This window comes from Lepidochelys kempii, chromosome 4 (genome assembly GCF_965140285.1).
Source record: "Lepidochelys kempii isolate rLepKem1 chromosome 4, rLepKem1.hap1, whole genome shotgun sequence".
NCBI lineage: Eukaryota > Metazoa > Chordata > Testudines > Cheloniidae > Lepidochelys > Lepidochelys kempii.
Window position 1 is genome coordinate 18,424,333 of NC_136383.1, and position 18,057 is coordinate 18,442,389.

General features: G+C 39.6%; 1 protein-coding gene across 23 annotated transcripts in view; it reads right to left on the reverse strand.

Annotated features, from left to right (window-relative positions):
- The window catches only part of MAPK10 (mitogen-activated protein kinase 10), a 266,180-nt gene that overhangs the window by 98,360 nt on the left and 149,763 nt on the right, over positions 1–18,057 (reverse strand). For all 23 annotated transcript variants that reach the window (XR_012158459.2, XR_012158458.2, XR_012158454.2 and 20 more), the window contains one exon: positions 14,754–14,923. Coding sequence is in view for 18 of the 23 variants with exons in the window: in XM_073340583.2 (XP_073196684.1) it covers positions 14,754–14,923 (170 nt within the window). In the remaining 5 variants the exon portion in view is untranslated. The remainder of the gene's footprint in view (positions 1–14,753; positions 14,924–18,057) is intronic.

Sequence of the window (18,057 nt, forward strand, 5' to 3'; positions counted from 1 at the left end):
CAAGTAACTGTTTCCTTTGTAAATACTGGTTCACCACCATTTCAAAGAATACTGGGCTTTAACTTGATGTTCTATTAGATCTGAAGATGCTGCAATCCCCATAGGAGGCAGACATATTTTATTTTCACCCATTGTAAATGCAAATGCATCTGATATTTCTACCACAGAAAACAAAACCATCGCATCATAATGGGATTAGAACTATTAGAACAAATTCTCACTAATGGTAATGCCAGCAGGAGGGAAAAAATCACATTTGCAGGTTCATTATCCAGTTTTTACCTTGCTTTATATTGAAAGCAAAAAGGCAGGAGGGAGAATGTCTCTTTAGAGTGAAGATCACAAATTCATCAAAATGTACAGTTCTGCACTGAGGGAGAAATGTCACTTTTTTCACAGGTAAACCCCATGCATTTGCCATCAGAAGTGCTGACAATTCTTTATGGAGTCAATACACAAAGCACTCACCAAGGTCTCTGAGCTACAAATAGATCTGAATGGGCAAATCCCTGTGGTCCACCCACTCAGATCCATTTGCACTACTGGGCTCTACAGTATCACTTGTCCCTCTTAGCTGCCATGTGCCAGAAGCTCTCAAAATGTGAGGCTCGCCTGCATGGAGAGATACTGACCACTTCCAAGGGTGACAAAAAACAAGCCCAGAGAAAATGGCAAAAAGGACAACTCCCCCCGCTCCCCACACTCTTCCCACCATCTTTGGCTGTATTATTGTTAAGGCTAAGATTTTGTCGTGCACATTTTTAGTAAAAAAGTTATGGATAGGTCACAGGCAATAAAGAAAAATTCACAGAAGCCCGTGACTTTTACTAAAAATATGCATGACAAAATGGGGAGCTGCAGGGTCCCCCTGCCGCCCATGGCTTGCCCCCCCCTCCGTGGCTGGGAGCTCCTGTGGTAACCTCCCCCCGCCCATTGCAACTGGGAGCTCGGGGTCCCCACAGTTCCCAGCCACCATGGCTGGCGGGGGGAGCCTGCAGCTCCCAGGTGCTGTGGGCTCATGTCACAGATGTCTCTGGAAGTCACAGATTCTGTGATTTTTATGACCTTTGCAAAACAATCGTAGCCCTAACTATTGTCACTTACCCTGGCAGACTCAACAAAACAAAAATCTATTTACTGAGCCCCCAAATGAGCAGGCTGCAGTCTCCCTGCATTTCAACTAGGCTCTCAACATTGTGAATTATATTTAAAGCAGTTGTAATTTAGTTTACCAGAAAGACAATGGTAGATTTACCCCATCTGTTACTACATTGCCTTTGGAAAAACACTGATAACCTGAGAGCCCTAAAAGACCAAAACGTGCTTTCTTCGCTTTTACAAGGAGAAATGCTGTAACAGCTTTTCAGGGGCTCTGTTCTGAGTTGCCTATCTAGTTTTTCCACTTGAAAACTTAGGGACAGATCCTCAGCTGGTATAAGTTGTCGTAGCTCCATTAACTTCCATGGAGCTAAGACAATTTATACCAGTGAAGGTTCTGGCTTATAGATTAGCAGCAAGCCATATCTTTCCTGCCATGACTTGGGTATGCAGATAGCCCTCAATAGCCAGGAATCTGTGAATGAGGATGAGCGATATGAAAGACTGAAAAAAGTATATTTAACAAAAAAAATTCAAAAAACGCTGTTATTACTGTCAAACAACAGATATCTACATGCAACTGTATAATTACATGGCACTTTACAAAACATAGGAGCAGATTCAGATCTGATTTATACAGGTCTCAATCTCAAATCAGTCTACTGACGTCAAAGGTGTCAAAGGATTTATACCTGTGAAATTGATTCAGTATCTGGCTCACAAATGAGACATGATCCTTAGCCATCTTTAACATTCTATGAAAACTCTACGAAAAGTACCGTAGCATAAAATAACAATGTTGAGAAATTATAAATTGAAAATTCTTTCTGAAGTTTTGTCCAAGTATAGAGACGCTTCCTACAAGGAGACCTTTTCAGCACTGTAACACCTTTACCAGAATACTTCAGTCCTTTGCTAACTAGAGCGCATTGCTGAACAAAGATGGAGTTAAGCAAATGCTTCAATGCTTTGCTAAATGGTGCCATACTATGTGAATAAGACAGACTACACAAAAAGTTGGAAAAGACAAAACTAAATATGCATGGTCCTTTTCTGAAGAAATCATTATGTAAAAATATTATATCCAATGGAGATCTTTCAGCAATTCAATGTGAACAGATAGCTAGAGTCTTCTTAACCCAACCTTTGAAAATGAACTTACTCTACTAATGGGCAGGCAAAAAAAAAAACATACTGCACCATATGCCTCATACATAACTTGTCACATGCCTTGTGATATATCACAAACTCAGACTTCTGTTTTTGCTCAATTATTCGCCAATATTTTTGTCTCCAGGACATGAATTCATTAATATTAATAAACCAAAAAATATACTGATTTTTTCATAACTATTCTGTAGTTCTAGAGCAATATTATAGCTACTAAGTTAGGTCCACAATTCTTTCTACATCAAGTTTACACTTCTTGAGTGACAGCCTCATCCCCACAGCACCTATATACGGGGTAAAAAGGCTAGCCGCATAAAGGTATCTGTATCCAGCTGGCACAGGAAATGTGGAAGACGTCCATAAGACTATCTTCCAAGGAACCACTTTCAAGCCCTGATGCATCAGGCATGGTGGGACAGACCTATAGCATGCAGCACTGTGGAGATTTTGGGCAGTATTGTGGCCATACGGCAGGCTGGGGAGGCTGCCATAACTTAAGGGAGCCTAAGTTACACAGTGGAGCATCAGGAGGGCACAAAGATGGCTTAGAGCCACAGGATTCCCCTCACCTCCTTTTCCTTACTTTCAAGACACTTCACAAGTCCACCTTACCTACAGCTCTGATCTTCTTTCGGTCTGCTCCCTTGCCCATTTCTGCCAATTTCAATTTCTAAACAAAGGCTTCTGATCTTGATGCTATCTTTCTCTCTTACTTTCACGCATAACTTTGGCCCTTCTTCCCTTCTGTTCTCCATGCCTGGATCCTGCTTCCTCTCCAAGCATTCTCTCTTTCAACCTCCAGGTCTTCTTTTAAAATCCACTTCCTTCAGTGAGTTTTCCCACTGAGGAATTCTAATCCAGTTCTCAACATTTCTTCTCTTTCACCTTACTCTGTTCTGAAATGTCATCTGATCTTTCAAACTTCACTCCCAACTACTTGTTTCACATTTTTTTAAATTTGTTTTAACCTTCATCCCTTCTCTCCCTTCCTTTTTTGCCATCATATTGTGATGCTGCATCCCATATTCTTCATAAAAATATAGTTGTAATATGAATATAGCATAACTGAGATATGTTTTATGCAAGATGGGTCATGTGAGGTATCATTGGAAAGGTTATGATTTACTGAATATGATTATCCAATTTGCATGCATGTATCATTTCTGTATCCAAAGTTAGGAATATTGACTATGTAACAATTACAACTGTGTGTGTACTTGGGAAATGCCCACAAGACAGTAGGCAATCAGCCTGAATGGGCCATTAGGAAAGAGAATGGGTCTTTGAAGGTAATGATCTCTCATCTTCCTGGAGTTCCTTCCTGGGGACATTACAAATAAATCTTGTCTCATGGTTGCTTTAACACTGCAAGGTCATGTGATGATGTCACCTGGTACGGAGTACAACCTTGGACATTGCTGATATTTCTCCACTGGAAACAAAGGATTCTCACTTTATGTAAATCCTATTTAAGGCTGGGAAGTGAGTTAATCAGGGCTATTCTCCACTGCCGCCCTGCCCAAGGAGGAATACTGCTGAAAACTCCTGAAGAAACAAAGGAACTAAGCTGGGGAAAGGCAAGAGTTGAGTCCAGGCTGAAACAAGCGTCTAGGTTGTGAAGAGAAATAACTGGAAATCTGAGCGGCAGAAACTCTGCAGCCTGCCTAAAACAACATTTAGAGTGAGAAATTACTATTTGTAACCTGTTTCTTTTGTGTATCAAGTGTAGTTTGTGTGTTTTGTTTTATTTGCTCTGTAATCTGCTTTGTTCTGTTTGCTATCCCTTATAATCACTTAAAATTTAACTTTTGTAGGTAATATTTTTTTTTGTTTATTCCAAAACCCAGTTTGTGCAATTCATAACTGGGGGGGGGGGGGGAAGAGCTGTGCATAGCTTTCTCCACATTGAGGGAGGGGAACATTTTTATCAGCTTATGCTATATAGATCTCTATACAGTGTGCACAGGAGCACTGGGCATTCCCCTAGCTGAGACCTCTCACAGAGAGCTGATCGCAGACTCTGTGACTCTACAGCTGAGTGTGTCCCTACCTGTGTGTGTGTGTATGCTGGAAGGGGACTTGAGAGCCTGACACAGCAATACAGAGTTGGGGGGACCCAGGCTGGTAGCACCCCAGGAAGGGGGGGTCTAACCCACCACGCATATTTCCTGTGTTTGATTAATTTAGGATGTAAGGTCTCTGGGAGAAGAACGACTTCCTTTCGTTTTCTATAAAGCACTGTGCAAACTTAGATATAACCTAATATATAAATATTAGAAAATAAATAAGCAATACAGTCTGATGATGAAAGCCACATTTCTTTTATGATTTACTAGCATTTATTTTTCCATTTCTGATTCAATTGCTTCTTTGTTTTGCTGTTTGTCTATTTCTCTGCTTCCCATCCCCTGTCTCTTCCATATGATAACAGTCATTATTTTACTGCAGTAGAGACCCTGTTGTGCTCAGCAAGAGCTGGCACTGGAATTCTAACAAGAGGAAACAGAAGTTTGTGGATCGGTTAATCTAATGGCAAACAAACAACAATCAAGAGAACAGCTATAACATTACCACTGACTCAGGAATATTCCCTTCATTGAGCTACAAAAGTAAAGAATATCAGATACCCCCAAAGCTGTGAATTCCCGCTCAGTTCCAAAAACAAAAAATAAAAAAAAATCTACATATACTGTTTATATATCAGACAATTCACATGACTTATTTCAGGAAAGGTATTTGAATGTTATTTTGACAGAAGACCATGTTCATATCATCTATCTTTTATGGCAGGAAATTAGAGAAAAAGAGAAGGGGAGGGGGTGGAATGGTGTGGTGGGGGGGAGAGGGAGAGCGAGAGAGCGAGAGATTCCTAGCTAGTAATATACAAAATAATAGTAGCGATTTACGTGGAAACCGTAATTTCCCATGCCAACAGTATTTGGATCTGTCAGACAGAACCTGACCATTGTAAATATGAATGGGCAGACAGACTGTGATGCAAAAGCAAGGGTAGGTAATGACCAGAAGAAACTTGTGTGATGTGACGTCATCACAGAGAGAGTTGATTCATAGATTCATAGATATTTAGGTCAGAAGGGACCATTATGATCATCTAGTCTGACCTCCTGCACAATGCAGGCCACAGAACTTCACCCACCACTCCTAAAAAAGACCTCACACCTATATCTGTGCTATTGAAGTCCTCAAATTGTAGTTTGAAGACCTCAAGGAGCAGAGAATCCTCCAGCAAGTGACCCATGCCCCATGCTACAGAGGAAGGCGAAAAACCTCCAGGGCCTTCCAATCTGCCCTGGAGGAAAATTCCTTCCCGACCCCAAATATGGCGATCAGCTAAACCCTGAGCATATGGGCAAGATTCATCAGCCAGATACTACAGAAAATTCTTTCCCGGGTAACTTGGATCTTACCCCATCTAAAAACCCATCACAGGCCATTGGGCCTATTTACCATGAATATTTAATTACCAAAACCATGTTATCCCATCATACCATCTCCTCCATAAACTTATCGAGTTTAATCTTAAAGCAAGGTAGATCTTTTGCCCCCACTACTTCCCTCGGAAGGCTATTCCAAAACTTCACTCCTCTGATGGTTAGAAACCTTCGTCTAATTTCTAATCTAAATTTCCTAGTGGCCAGTTTATATCCATTTGTTCTTGTGTCCACATTGGTACTGAGTTTAAATAATTCCTCTCCCTCTCTGGTATTTATCCCTCTGATATATTTATAGAGAGCAATCATATCTCCCCTCAACCTTCTTTTAGTTAGGCTAAACAAGCCAAGCTCCCTGAGTCTCCTTTCATAAGACAAGTTTTCCATTCCTCGGATCATCCTAGTAGCCCTTCTCTGTACCTGTTCCAGTTTGAATTCATCCTTCTTAAACATGGGAGACCAGAACTGCACACAGTATTCCAGGTGAGGTCTCACCAGTGCCTTATATAACGGTACTAAAACCTCCTTATCCCTACTGGAAATACCTCTCCTGATGCATCCCAAGACGACATTAGCTTTTTTCACAGCCATATCACATTGGCAGCTCATAGTCAACCTATGATCAACCAATACTCCAAGGTCCTTTTCCTCCTCCGTTACTTCTAATTGATGCGTCCCTAGCTTATAACTAAAATTCTTGTTATTAATCCCTAAATGCATGACCTTACACTTCTCACTATTAAATTTCATCCTATTCCTATTACTCCAGTTTACAAGGTCATCCAGATCCTCCTGTAGGGTATCCCTGTCCTTCTCTAAATTAGCAATACCTCCCAGCTTTGTATCATCTGCAAACTTTATTAGCACACTCCCACTTTTTGTGCCCAGGTCAGTAATAAAAAGATTAAATAAGATTGGTCCCAAAACTGATCCTTGAGGAACTCCACTGGTAACCTCCCTCCAACTTGACAGTTCACCTTTCAGTAGGACCCGTTGTAGTCTCCCCTTTAACCAATTCCCTATCCACCTTTCAATTTTCCTATTGATGCCCATCTTATCCAATTTAACTAATAATTCCCCATGTGGCACAGTATCAAACGCCTTACTAAAATCTAAATAAATTAGATCCACTGCGTTTCCTTTATCTAAAAAATCTGTTACTCTCTCAAAGAAGGAAATCAGGTTGGTTTGGCACGATCTACCTTTTGTAAAACCATGTTGTATTTTGTCCCATTTACCATTGACTTCAATGTCCTTAACTACCTTCTCCTTCAAAATTTTTTCCAAGACCTTGCATACTACAGATGTCAAACTAACAGGCCTATAATTACTTGGATCACTTTTTTTCCCTTTCTTAAAAATAGGAACTATGTTAGCAATTCTCCAATCATATGGTACAACCCCTGAATTTACAGATTCATTAAAAATTCTTGCTAATGGGCTTGCAATTTCTTGTGCCAATTCTTTTAATATTCTTGGATGAAGATTATCTGGGCCCCCCGATTTAGCCCCATTAAGCTGTTTGAGTTTCGCTTCTACCTCAGATATGGTGATGTCTACCTCCATATCCTCATTCCCATTTATCATGCTACCATTATCCCTAAGATCCTCTTTAGTCTTATTAAAGACTGAGGCAAAGTATTTGTTTAGATATTGGGCCATGCCTAGATTATCCTTGACCTCCACTCCATCCTCAGTTTTTAGCGGTCCCACTTCTTCTTTCTTTGTTTTCTTCCTATTTATATGACTATAGAACCTTTTACTATTGGTTTTAATTCCCTTTGCAAGGTCCAACTCTACTTGACTTTTAGCCTGTCTCACTTTATCCCTACATATTCTAACCTCAATAAGGTAGCTTTCCTTACTGATCCCTCCCTTCTTCCACTCCCTATATGCTTTCTGCTTTTTCTTAATTACCTCTCTAAGATGCTTGCTCATCCAGCTTGGTCTACAACTCCTGCCTATGAATTTTTTCCCCTTTCTTGGGATGCAGGCTTCCGATAGCTTCTGCAGCTTTAATTTAAAATAATCCCAGGCCTCCTCTACCTTTAAACCCATAAATTCTTCAGTCCAATCCACTTCCCTAACTAATTTCCTTAATTTTTGAAAGTCAGCCCTTTTGAAATCAAAAACCCTAGTTGCAGATTTATTTTTGTTAATCCTTCCATTCAGTTTGAACTGAATTAGCTCATGATCACTTGAGCCAAGATTATCCCCTACAACCAGTTGAAAAGGAGAGCACTGGCCCCTTTCCACAGGGCCTGCCCTGAAGAGCTTTTAGCTTTAGCTTAGGGTAAAATCCCGAATCCATAAAAAACAATAGCAAAACTCTTGTTGATTTCAGTGAGGCCAGGATTTCACCCCTGGAATGCAGGGGCAAGTTTGAATTCAATCAGGAAATCACTGAGATTTGTGGACAATAGTCAGACTTGAACCGAGCCTTTTCTCAAACCCAAACTTGCCTGCTACTCAACTATAACAGAAAACAATGGCAACTTCAGAAAGGAGGACAATCAAAGGATCATTTAAAAGAGAAGGGAGCTGTGGAGATCAATGCCAATTAGGTAGGCCTTGTGTACACATAGAGGTTGAACTGATTGAACTAAATCAGTTTGGAAACTGACTTAATTAAATCTGGCTTAATTAAATTAAAACTCTATAGTGTGGACACTCAAAGCAGTGTGAGAATGCCTTACACTGATATAGCTAAATCAATACAGGACACCCTTAAACCAATGTAAATGTCCACACAAGGGGGTTGTACCAATTTACTTTGTTTCTAAACCAATGTAGTTAAATTGTATGTTTAGACAAGGCCTCAGAGAGGAAATGGGAGCACACTGGTACCTACAATAGCTACTACAATGGCGGGAGCCTTATCAGATCCTCATAAAGAGACAAGCAGAATGTGAAAACACCAGAGATCCAACACCCAGAGAGGGCATGTTACACTGTAGCAGGCTTTATTACATCTTGTCATGGTTCCAGAATCCAAATTCTCTCTCTCCCAGATTTCTGCATACTAACAAAGGAATATGAAATACGAGAAGATAAACATGAAATATGTAGCAACTTCCTTCATACCAGAAGCCACTCAGGTTACAAGGGGGCATTATAAAAATGTGAGGAATCATTTTTGTCAAATAATTACATGTCAGTCTGTCTTTTTTTATTGCTTTAAGCTTTAAAGGGAAAAAAAGGAAGATACTGACAATAACTCTTGCTCAAACTTCACATATTTCAAGTCCCTATTTAATTTAGAAATGCGTCTTCATCCTGTCTCAGGTGTCTCCAGGCACTACAGGTGGATACATGTTAACGTATTCAGCCTTTTTCTCCCCATATTTCAAGATATTAATAAAGGGAAGAAGTTACAAGAAGCAAAGCAGAGGTGAAATATAAGCCCTTTACTCTTATGCAGACCTCCAAGCCCATTCTGGAGCTTCCTTTCCTCTCCGCTTTGCACAAGAGCTTAACATTATGGCAGCACACCCTCTAAGTAAACAGGGCTGAAGGTAGCTCCCTCTGGAATCCAGCCAAGCTGCTGGAGGGAGAAGAATCCCAGGGCATTCTTTCCTCTTCTCCCACCCAAGTGGCTGAGCAAATTGCCTCTGCAGTCCAACCAGGAGAAAGGCTGCAATTATCACATCTTAAGAAAGATCTTCTGCCCCGTCTGGTGAAACACAGTTACATAAACATTCCTTAAAGACCCAGGGCCAAATCCTGAGTATTTGTGACCCCTAATGAAGTTAGTGGCAGTAACGGGTGCATAGCACCTCAGGATGCAGCAGTCATCAATACAGATTCCAAATGTGTTTATGAAATTTGATATTGTTTCCTTGGGAAACCAATCACAGACATAACAACGGAAAGTCAGAGTTACTGTTCCAGATGTAAATCAGAGGGTAATCATTTCATCTGGTCAAGAGCTAAATGAAAACGTACAATTAAATATGGAAGAGATTGTTTAGCGTAAGTAGCTAGCACATATGGTAAGGGTCCATTCAAAGTAAAGTGGCCTGTTAAACCAAGTCAAAGCATGGAAACAGCAATGGGTACTCAGTCGGCTCCCCAATATGCCAACCTCTTCATGGGCTACCTTGGAGAAAAATTTCTGGACAAATGACCATGATATATTGGAGATAAATCCATGATATTTTCATCCTCTGCACAGATAGTTTAAATTCCTTCATAGATTTCCACCACTACTTCAACAACCACCACTCATCCATTAAACTCTCACTGGAATACTCCCACACTAGCATCAACTCCTTGGACACCATGATCAGCTTCATCAATGGAACTCTACAGACAACCATATACAAGAAACCCATGGATCACCACACCTTCTTTCATAGATCCAGTAACCACTCAAAACACACCAAGATATCTGTTATCTACAGCCAGGCACTCAGGTACCACAAAATATTCTTCGAGGAGAAAGTCCGGAATATACACCTTAACACACTCAAAACTACCTTCAAACAAGGACTCTACCAAAAAAGTAGATTGCGTCATGGAACAAGCCACCCGAATACCTTGAAAAAACCTTCTTCAATACAGAAATAAAACCCCTCTGACCACACACCCCAGTTGTCACCTACCACCTCACACTGGAACCCATATGGTATCAACAAACAACTACAACCCGTATTTGATGAGGAACCCATCCTGAAATAAGTCTTCCCTGAACCCCCACTTACGGCCTTCAGACAATTCCCCAAACCTCCCCAACCTCTCCAGGCTCATGATCAGAAGCAAGCTCACCAGAGACCAGGATACAGTAACTCAAAGCTACACCAGACCCTGCCAGAACAAGAGATGCAAAACCTGCAGACATATCACAACATGTGGTGTACTTCATCCAATTCACCAAATGCCCCAACAACAATTATGTGGGTGAAACCATGCAATCACTACGCTCTCAAATGAACTCACACAGGAAAATGATAAATGTGATGATGGGGGTTCCTTTCCCAGGCCTGAAGAAGAACTCTGTGTGGCTCTAAAAGCTTCTCTCTCTTACCAACAGAAGTTAATCCAATAAAAGGTATTACCTCACCCATCTTTTCTCCATAATAAAAACTGGCATTTACTGTATATATCGTGCCCTTCTTCCAAAGCACCTTACAGATTGATTTCTCTAAAGGGAACACTTCAACCACTACTGAAATGCAGCTATTTCTGGGGTAGAAGGTGTAGGCACATAGCAACATAAGTAATAGCTTAGGATAGAAAATGAAGACTAGAAGCCATTTGAAAGGATACAAACTAGAGAGAAAAATTTTAGGTAGACAGAATGATTGCCCAGTGGAATTTTGTCCACAAAAAGATTGCAAGATTTGGTTCTACAGGATTACCTAACTGGAATGGAATTGCCATCACATAGGTGCATTTGCTCAGTTCTGAGTCACATGAAAGAACGTCACTGAATAAATTATCAATAAGCTTCCTGGAAAAATTGCATTTCAAATTCTAAGTAGGCCTGAGATACTTGATCATCTGAGACTTGCGACTGCAGCACATCATGGTGTACGTTTTTAAAATTCCTCTGAGTAGGTTGCGTCACTCTGTGCTTTTCTTTTCTTAGGTTGTTATTCTGCAGTTATCATTTCCAAATCTGAAATAACTGATTACACATGGTGTAAAATTACAGTTTAGTCTTTTTGTTCGGAAAGAAATGTTTTCTCTCTTCCCCATCCCAGGAAAGTTAGTGTTACATCCTTGGGACCAGATATTCAGGTTAATTTCTGTGGAGGTATGCCAAATGACACCAGTTGGGGACCTCGTCCTCTATGTACAATTATTGAAACAGAGGACGATAACTTTTCCTCAGGCTGCTGCATAAGTCAACTAAAACAACGTTACCTTTAATGGGAAGCCACGCTGAGGGACTAGAAATCAGCTTCTAACAGCTCCTACACACCAGTTCTCAGTTAGATGAGTGAGTGAAACATGAGTAGGTAAGCCAATGATATTCTTTTGTATACTAGCTACAAGCCACAGAGGATCTACTCTTCTCTGTCTGACCTCTGCTAGTCCACACCCTTGATATGCCCTGTTCTTCCCCATATACCAGTGGTGGGCTGTGGCTGGTACAGGCGATGGATACACTGACGGAGGGGAAATTGTCTGCTGGCCACCTGCAGACACTCAGGCCATCTGACATAAATTATTATTTATGATTTATAATGCAGTTGAGTCTAGAAGTCTCAGTCATAGACCAGGAACCATTGCCCTAGGTGCTGTAAAAATAGAACAAAGGAACAGTCCCTCCCTGTAAGAGCTTAAGTGTCCTGTGCAGACTGAAGAATCTAGCCGATATGCTCCCCAGCAATGCCAAAGCTTATGAGCTCAATATGATGGTTGAGATAACACAACAAAATGTTTCAGCGTTGCCAGTGGTATTATTTATGTACACATGCACCACTAGAGGATGCTACAGACCCCCCTAAACAAACATACCATTCATACAAACATACACTGCCATTTAATCAGCTAATCTTTTTCACAGACACATCGGTGGCAGGGACAAGGAGCAAAACCCTGCTCATAAACAAGTGTTCTGCCTCTGCACTTACAAAAACCTCCACATGAACTCAGACTAGCAGAAACCCTTATGGTATGAAAAAAAGAAGGAATTAACTTCAGGGTAACCAGATAATATTGAACTGAACATTTCACATCAACACATCTCAATAGGGCATTTGTCTTGAAACATTTATAATTGTTCCACATGGGTGCAATGGGGTTTGAAAACACTTCATATGGTAGGGTCTCTCTCTCTCTCTCTCTTTTTTTTTTAAAACAAAAAAACCTTGGGCAACCTTTATCCTCCCAGGAGCCAATCAGAATTGTGACCAAACCTTCCATTGAGTGCTAGGTGTGGGGCCTGGCTGATTTACCAGGCAGTGCTCTTAAGACCCAATAGGGCATGAATTTGCTCCAGCACAATTTCTTTGGGGGTTGCAGGGGTGAGAAAGAACAGCTAAATACAGTACATCTTCTAGAATCAGAGAATTCAGAGATTAAAAAGATCACTCAGTCCATCTCTTTGTCAACGTAAGGAAAAACCCTTCAAGTCCATGTTCTCATGTTTTGGCCAATCGAGGCTTAAAAGTTCCAAGTAACGAGGCTTCCACCACTTCTTTTGGGAGATTATTCCACAATCTAATACATCTCACTGACAGGAAAGTTGTTAGCCTACATTTTCCTTTTCTTAATTCAGTTGCTTTTAGATATATCCACATGCATCACACAAAATATTGTATTTCTGCCTTTGGTGTTTACAACCTTCAAATATCTGTAGGCTTTTAACATATCTCCCCATTTGTTTTCTCATAGCCAAGTTACAGATACCTTTTAGAATGTGTCTTTGTAAATAAATCACTTCATCCTACCCTACCAATGATTCATCTTCCTTTGCACCTAACAGTTTGTCAATATCCTTATGGTAAACTAGAGGCTAAAACTCAACACAATATTTCAGGTTCTGTATAGAAATGAATCTTATCTTCCTAATCCATGATGTGCTATCTTTACATCTGCAGCCCAAAACTGCACTGGTCTTTTTGCAGTCTTATCCTATTATTCATTTATTCCAGGGGATTTGTATTAGCTTACACTTTGTTTGTTGGGTGGTATTTGGTTTTTGTTTGTTTGTTTGGGTTGGTTTCTTTTTGCTTAAGGCATTCAGATTTTTGGCCTGTCAAATCTCAGCATGAAATATAAATATCACAGGATGTTATTGATTCTGTTTAGATGCCTTTAGCTTTATCTGTTCTTTGTTGCTCATAATTGAACTTTACAGCAAATCAGTTATGCATAGGCATAGGAAAATTTGATTTGAGGGGAGGAAGGAGTTTCACAGCAATACAGGGTGCGAAGTAGGAAGAGAAGACAAGAGCTTAATGCTAGGTAGTGAAGGAAAAACATCCTGGGAAAACAAACAAAAGCATTTAATACATACATTATATTTCTTTCTAAAATCTGACTGTAAACAAAATTGAAAAAATTGTATGATAAAAACAATAAATAAATTCTCAATTTGATGCCATGAAGCAGATTTGAAAATTACACAGTTTGATCGGTGGAAGTGGCATAGGTTCTGTAAGTGATGCAGACTTGGAAGGGGTTGAAGGTACAGATGCCATTCTTCACTGCTAATTTTTAGTGTCCATGCTGAGCAATCTATAGAATTGCACTTGCCTTTGTGTTAGAGAAAGTTAGTGTTTCTGCCATTCCATCTCATGGTAAGGTAGCATTACATTAAATTCACAATACTGCAGTGTTAAAGAAGACAGACAGAAAAGGACATCTATGATAAAGTAGTTGGGGGGAAAAGAACTATTTGCTGTCTAAAACAAATATGCTGAGTGCCACGGAGCAGGGGTTCACACTATAAACCATTGGTAGGCAAAAGGAAAGGACCATCTCTAAAACTGCAGAAACAAATGTAAAATAAAATGTCACATAAGCTTTAAATGGGATTACTTAAATGATTATTTACTCTGTGAATTCTATTAACTGTATATATTATATAATATCAGCTATTACATTTCTGTCATTCATTTGGATTATGTATACATTGCATTGAAATGTCACTTAAAATAAAGGAAAACATTATCTGTCATGTAGATATGTGAAAGCTTCAAGATGCTATGGGATGTGAATTCTTTCTAAATAGGTCTCAATGACTTTTATTGTGCCAGGAGTAGAAATTACAGGGTCTGTTTGATATATAATTTCCACTTCTACTGCAAATAAGGGCTATAGCTGTCAATTATTGTAAGATCTGTCTCCCACTTTCTTGCTAGTTAATATTTGCTATGTGGAGAAACAAACCCAATGCTACCATTCACAACAGCAAGAACATTTATTAGCAGAACACTAGGCTCTTTTTATCAAAGGATGTCTGCTGCTTAACTGTTATTTTTACAATCTTAGACAATGTTTGGAACTAGCAAACTCTAAAGAAAGGCAGAAGGCATATCCCATTTAAAAGCATAAATAAAAGAAACTGAAGAGACTTACCAAACTATTCCCTGAGCCCCAGAGCCAATAGGTTTTAAGTTCTGGTAGCGCTTGAGAACGGTGAAGGTCGAGTCACCTACTTCCACGCTGTAGAACTGGTTGTCAACTTTGCTTTTGCTCATGTTGTAATGTTTGGCAATATATGACACATCCACTTGTTTTCCAAATCCCTGTCATGGAGATGAGGAGTTGACAAAAAGACAAAACCAAGACCAGTAAACCATCAGCATAACAAAGAAAGAGAGCCTAGTTTTCAAATATGTATCGCTATCTTTTTATGCTCATTGTCAGAGACTTGTACACTGTCAGACAATTTCTCAAAGGCTTTCAAATACAACAGTAAACTCTCCTTCACCTAGGAAACTTCCATTGCAAATCCATGAATCCTCATCTAGCCAGTGTCTGTAGAACAGAAATTCCCAGCCATTGGTATATGCATGCCATTACTGGTACTTCAGGCCTTTTGCAGGAAGGTTCTATATGGTGCTCTTGAAGCGTTTTGGTCTGACTTTCCTCTCACACTGCAATAAACCAGGCGTAGCTGAGAACTCCTTTAACATCAGTGGACTTAAATCAATGTAAAATGGTGCAAATGACATGGGAATTAAACTCTTAACTTTTTAAACTGTAAACTGTAGCAGTTGCCTGAAAAAATAAAGGGCGGGTGGGGGTACTACTACTGCAGAGCATCAGGGCAAAGCCACAAATCATTTCAGATAAGCACAAAAACAAGCCACAATTATTGGACTGATCCTGCCTGAGAGATTCTGAGCAGTTCTCATTGAGCATGGCAGTGCACAGCCCTTCTTTGATTTAGATCCTTGTCTCAGACTGCACTAAGTGAAAATTATTAGTAGACATTCTGCCAAGGAGGAGGATTCTGGCACTATGACTGAATTTTAAAATGATGGGGCAAATCTTAGACACCCATCAATTTTAGCTCTGTCCTTCCTCAAGCAAAAGTTTCACTGAAATAAAACTGAACCAGAGTAAAAGCAGAGTAAGCACTTCAGGATTTGGTCCTGCAACAACAACAGGTAACTTTCAGAGGGGTACAAAAGCCTCTGAAAAGCAATACAAAGTATTTTATCATAAATACACGAACATCTCCATGTATAACTAAGAACAGTAGCAAATACCAGCCAGTTTCATATCCCTAGTGGTCAGTAAGAAAATAGGAGGGTAATCTGATATGGGATTTATAAGACCCCTCCAATCACATAATGACGTCTTCTGACATCCTCGGCAAATGCCATCTTTTTGACCCTTTGATGATTTGAACATAACGTATTTATTTTCCATTTTATCACTCCAGCACATAAATCTTTCAACTGAAAAAAACAAAGACTCTTAAAGCCTATGATTAAAACTTGGTATATGCCTGGATTTTTCATGCACTGAATGCAAGACCCCAACTGAGTACTGTGTCCTAACTGTATTCTTTGTATTCTACACACTACAGCAAAAACTCTAGATTTGAAAAAATGTGAAAGTACAGGTTCATATAGGTATGAATAACTTTAATTCAGTTTCCCCTGTATTAATTAGTAAATGATCTGGGTGATTTCCCCCCCCAAAAAAGTCACAGGGACCGATCTCATCAGCTTCTGAGCAAATAGTCAATTGTCCTGAAATATAAAGGGTGGCTGCTATCAGCTCTTTGTGCTTTTTACAGCACCTAGCACAACAGGGCCACAATCCTGATGGAAGCTTCTGGTATTAACTTCATTTACATTAGTATAATAATAGTAAACAAACAATAGGTTTAGTGGACTGAATAATAGATGGGGATTCTTTTGGGATTAAAATCACTGCAAAAAAGTTAGTAATGTAAGGCCCCATCTTGCAAGATGCTGAGCATCTTTAATGCTCATTGACTTCAATGGGAACCAAAGGTGCTCCATATCTTGCAGGATGGAGGGTTAAGTAGCTGATAGTACATGTGTGGAAGTCAATGAAAGTTTCTCTATTGCCCTCAATGAGCATAGGAACCTGCCCCAAGTCTGCGTCTTCCACTGTCTATACGCCACCCTCCCTCGTTTTCCATCATTAATTCCTTTAAATCCATCTTTAGTTAGAGAAATCCCTTTCACTTATTCTATTATTAAAAACAATAGATCATAATATATTCAGTTACATAATCAAAACTTTGCTGTCACAATCAACTGTGATACATGGCCATAGAATTCAAACAGTGTGATTTTGATGGGTTGGGGCAAGGAGAAGAGCTCATTGGGAGGATTTTTTTATTTGCTTGCTTGTTTTTAAATGACTTAATGCCAATACTCCATAAAGTGAGTGTTACAATTCAAAAACTGACCTTGTCAAGATCATCTCTTCTTGGTTTTGCCTTAGAATGCTTAATATTCTGTCAATTTTCTCATGAGAACAACCACTCCACTGGATAGCACTGTTTAATTACAACTAGCTCATTTAGATAATTTGTTTGAAATATTCTGATTAACATGGCTGTTCATTCAGGCAGTAAACATCATTTTCAGAGAAGCAATTAAAATATTACAGTTCGTTATGAGCCCGACAGTGCAAGGATTTTTTTTTTTTTTAGAAACACAAAAAAATAAGAGTTTTATGGACTCTGACACAGTGCCAAATTCAAGCTTCAAAACAAAGTCCTGAATGACTCAAAAATACGTTTGCAGAAACAGCCTACTTCTGAATTGCACTGTGAAAGTTAAGCCTTGAACAGTCTTCCATTTTCTGCAGAGAAATATTCACATGGTTTGCTCAGTCCTGCATACCAGAACTGGAAGTGAGAGGCAAGTACCTCTAAGTAGTCGAACAGATTGCAATGTGGTTTATTCCATTATCATTTTCTGTACAGTGAGGACAAAGTTCACATTGCAAGCCTCCTACTCTCAACCCAGCATTAGTTATTGCACCAGAATACTAGTCACATTCTTTAGTGCTATAAATATATTGATAAAGAAGGTGAGACAGTTTTGGTTTGGTTTGGACAATCTAATGATACCAACTATTGTCCTCGCATTCACTGATGACATGATGCACATGGGTGGATATCCAGGGTGGGGAAAAAACATTGATGCAATATTAATTAAGTTCAAAAAAATCAAGATGTTTAGAGCTTAAGTGTCAAATACTGTGTTGACATGCATCCTATGCAATTCCTTTTATAAGTCAGTGCACAATTAACCTTCATCAGTGTTCACTGTAGGCCTAAGCAGACTCACAAAAATAGTTAACAGCCTAGTCAGCAAGTTTGTCATTCGTCCACACATATATTCTCTCAAAATACTAGAAATAAATTTAAGTCCATGACAGGTTC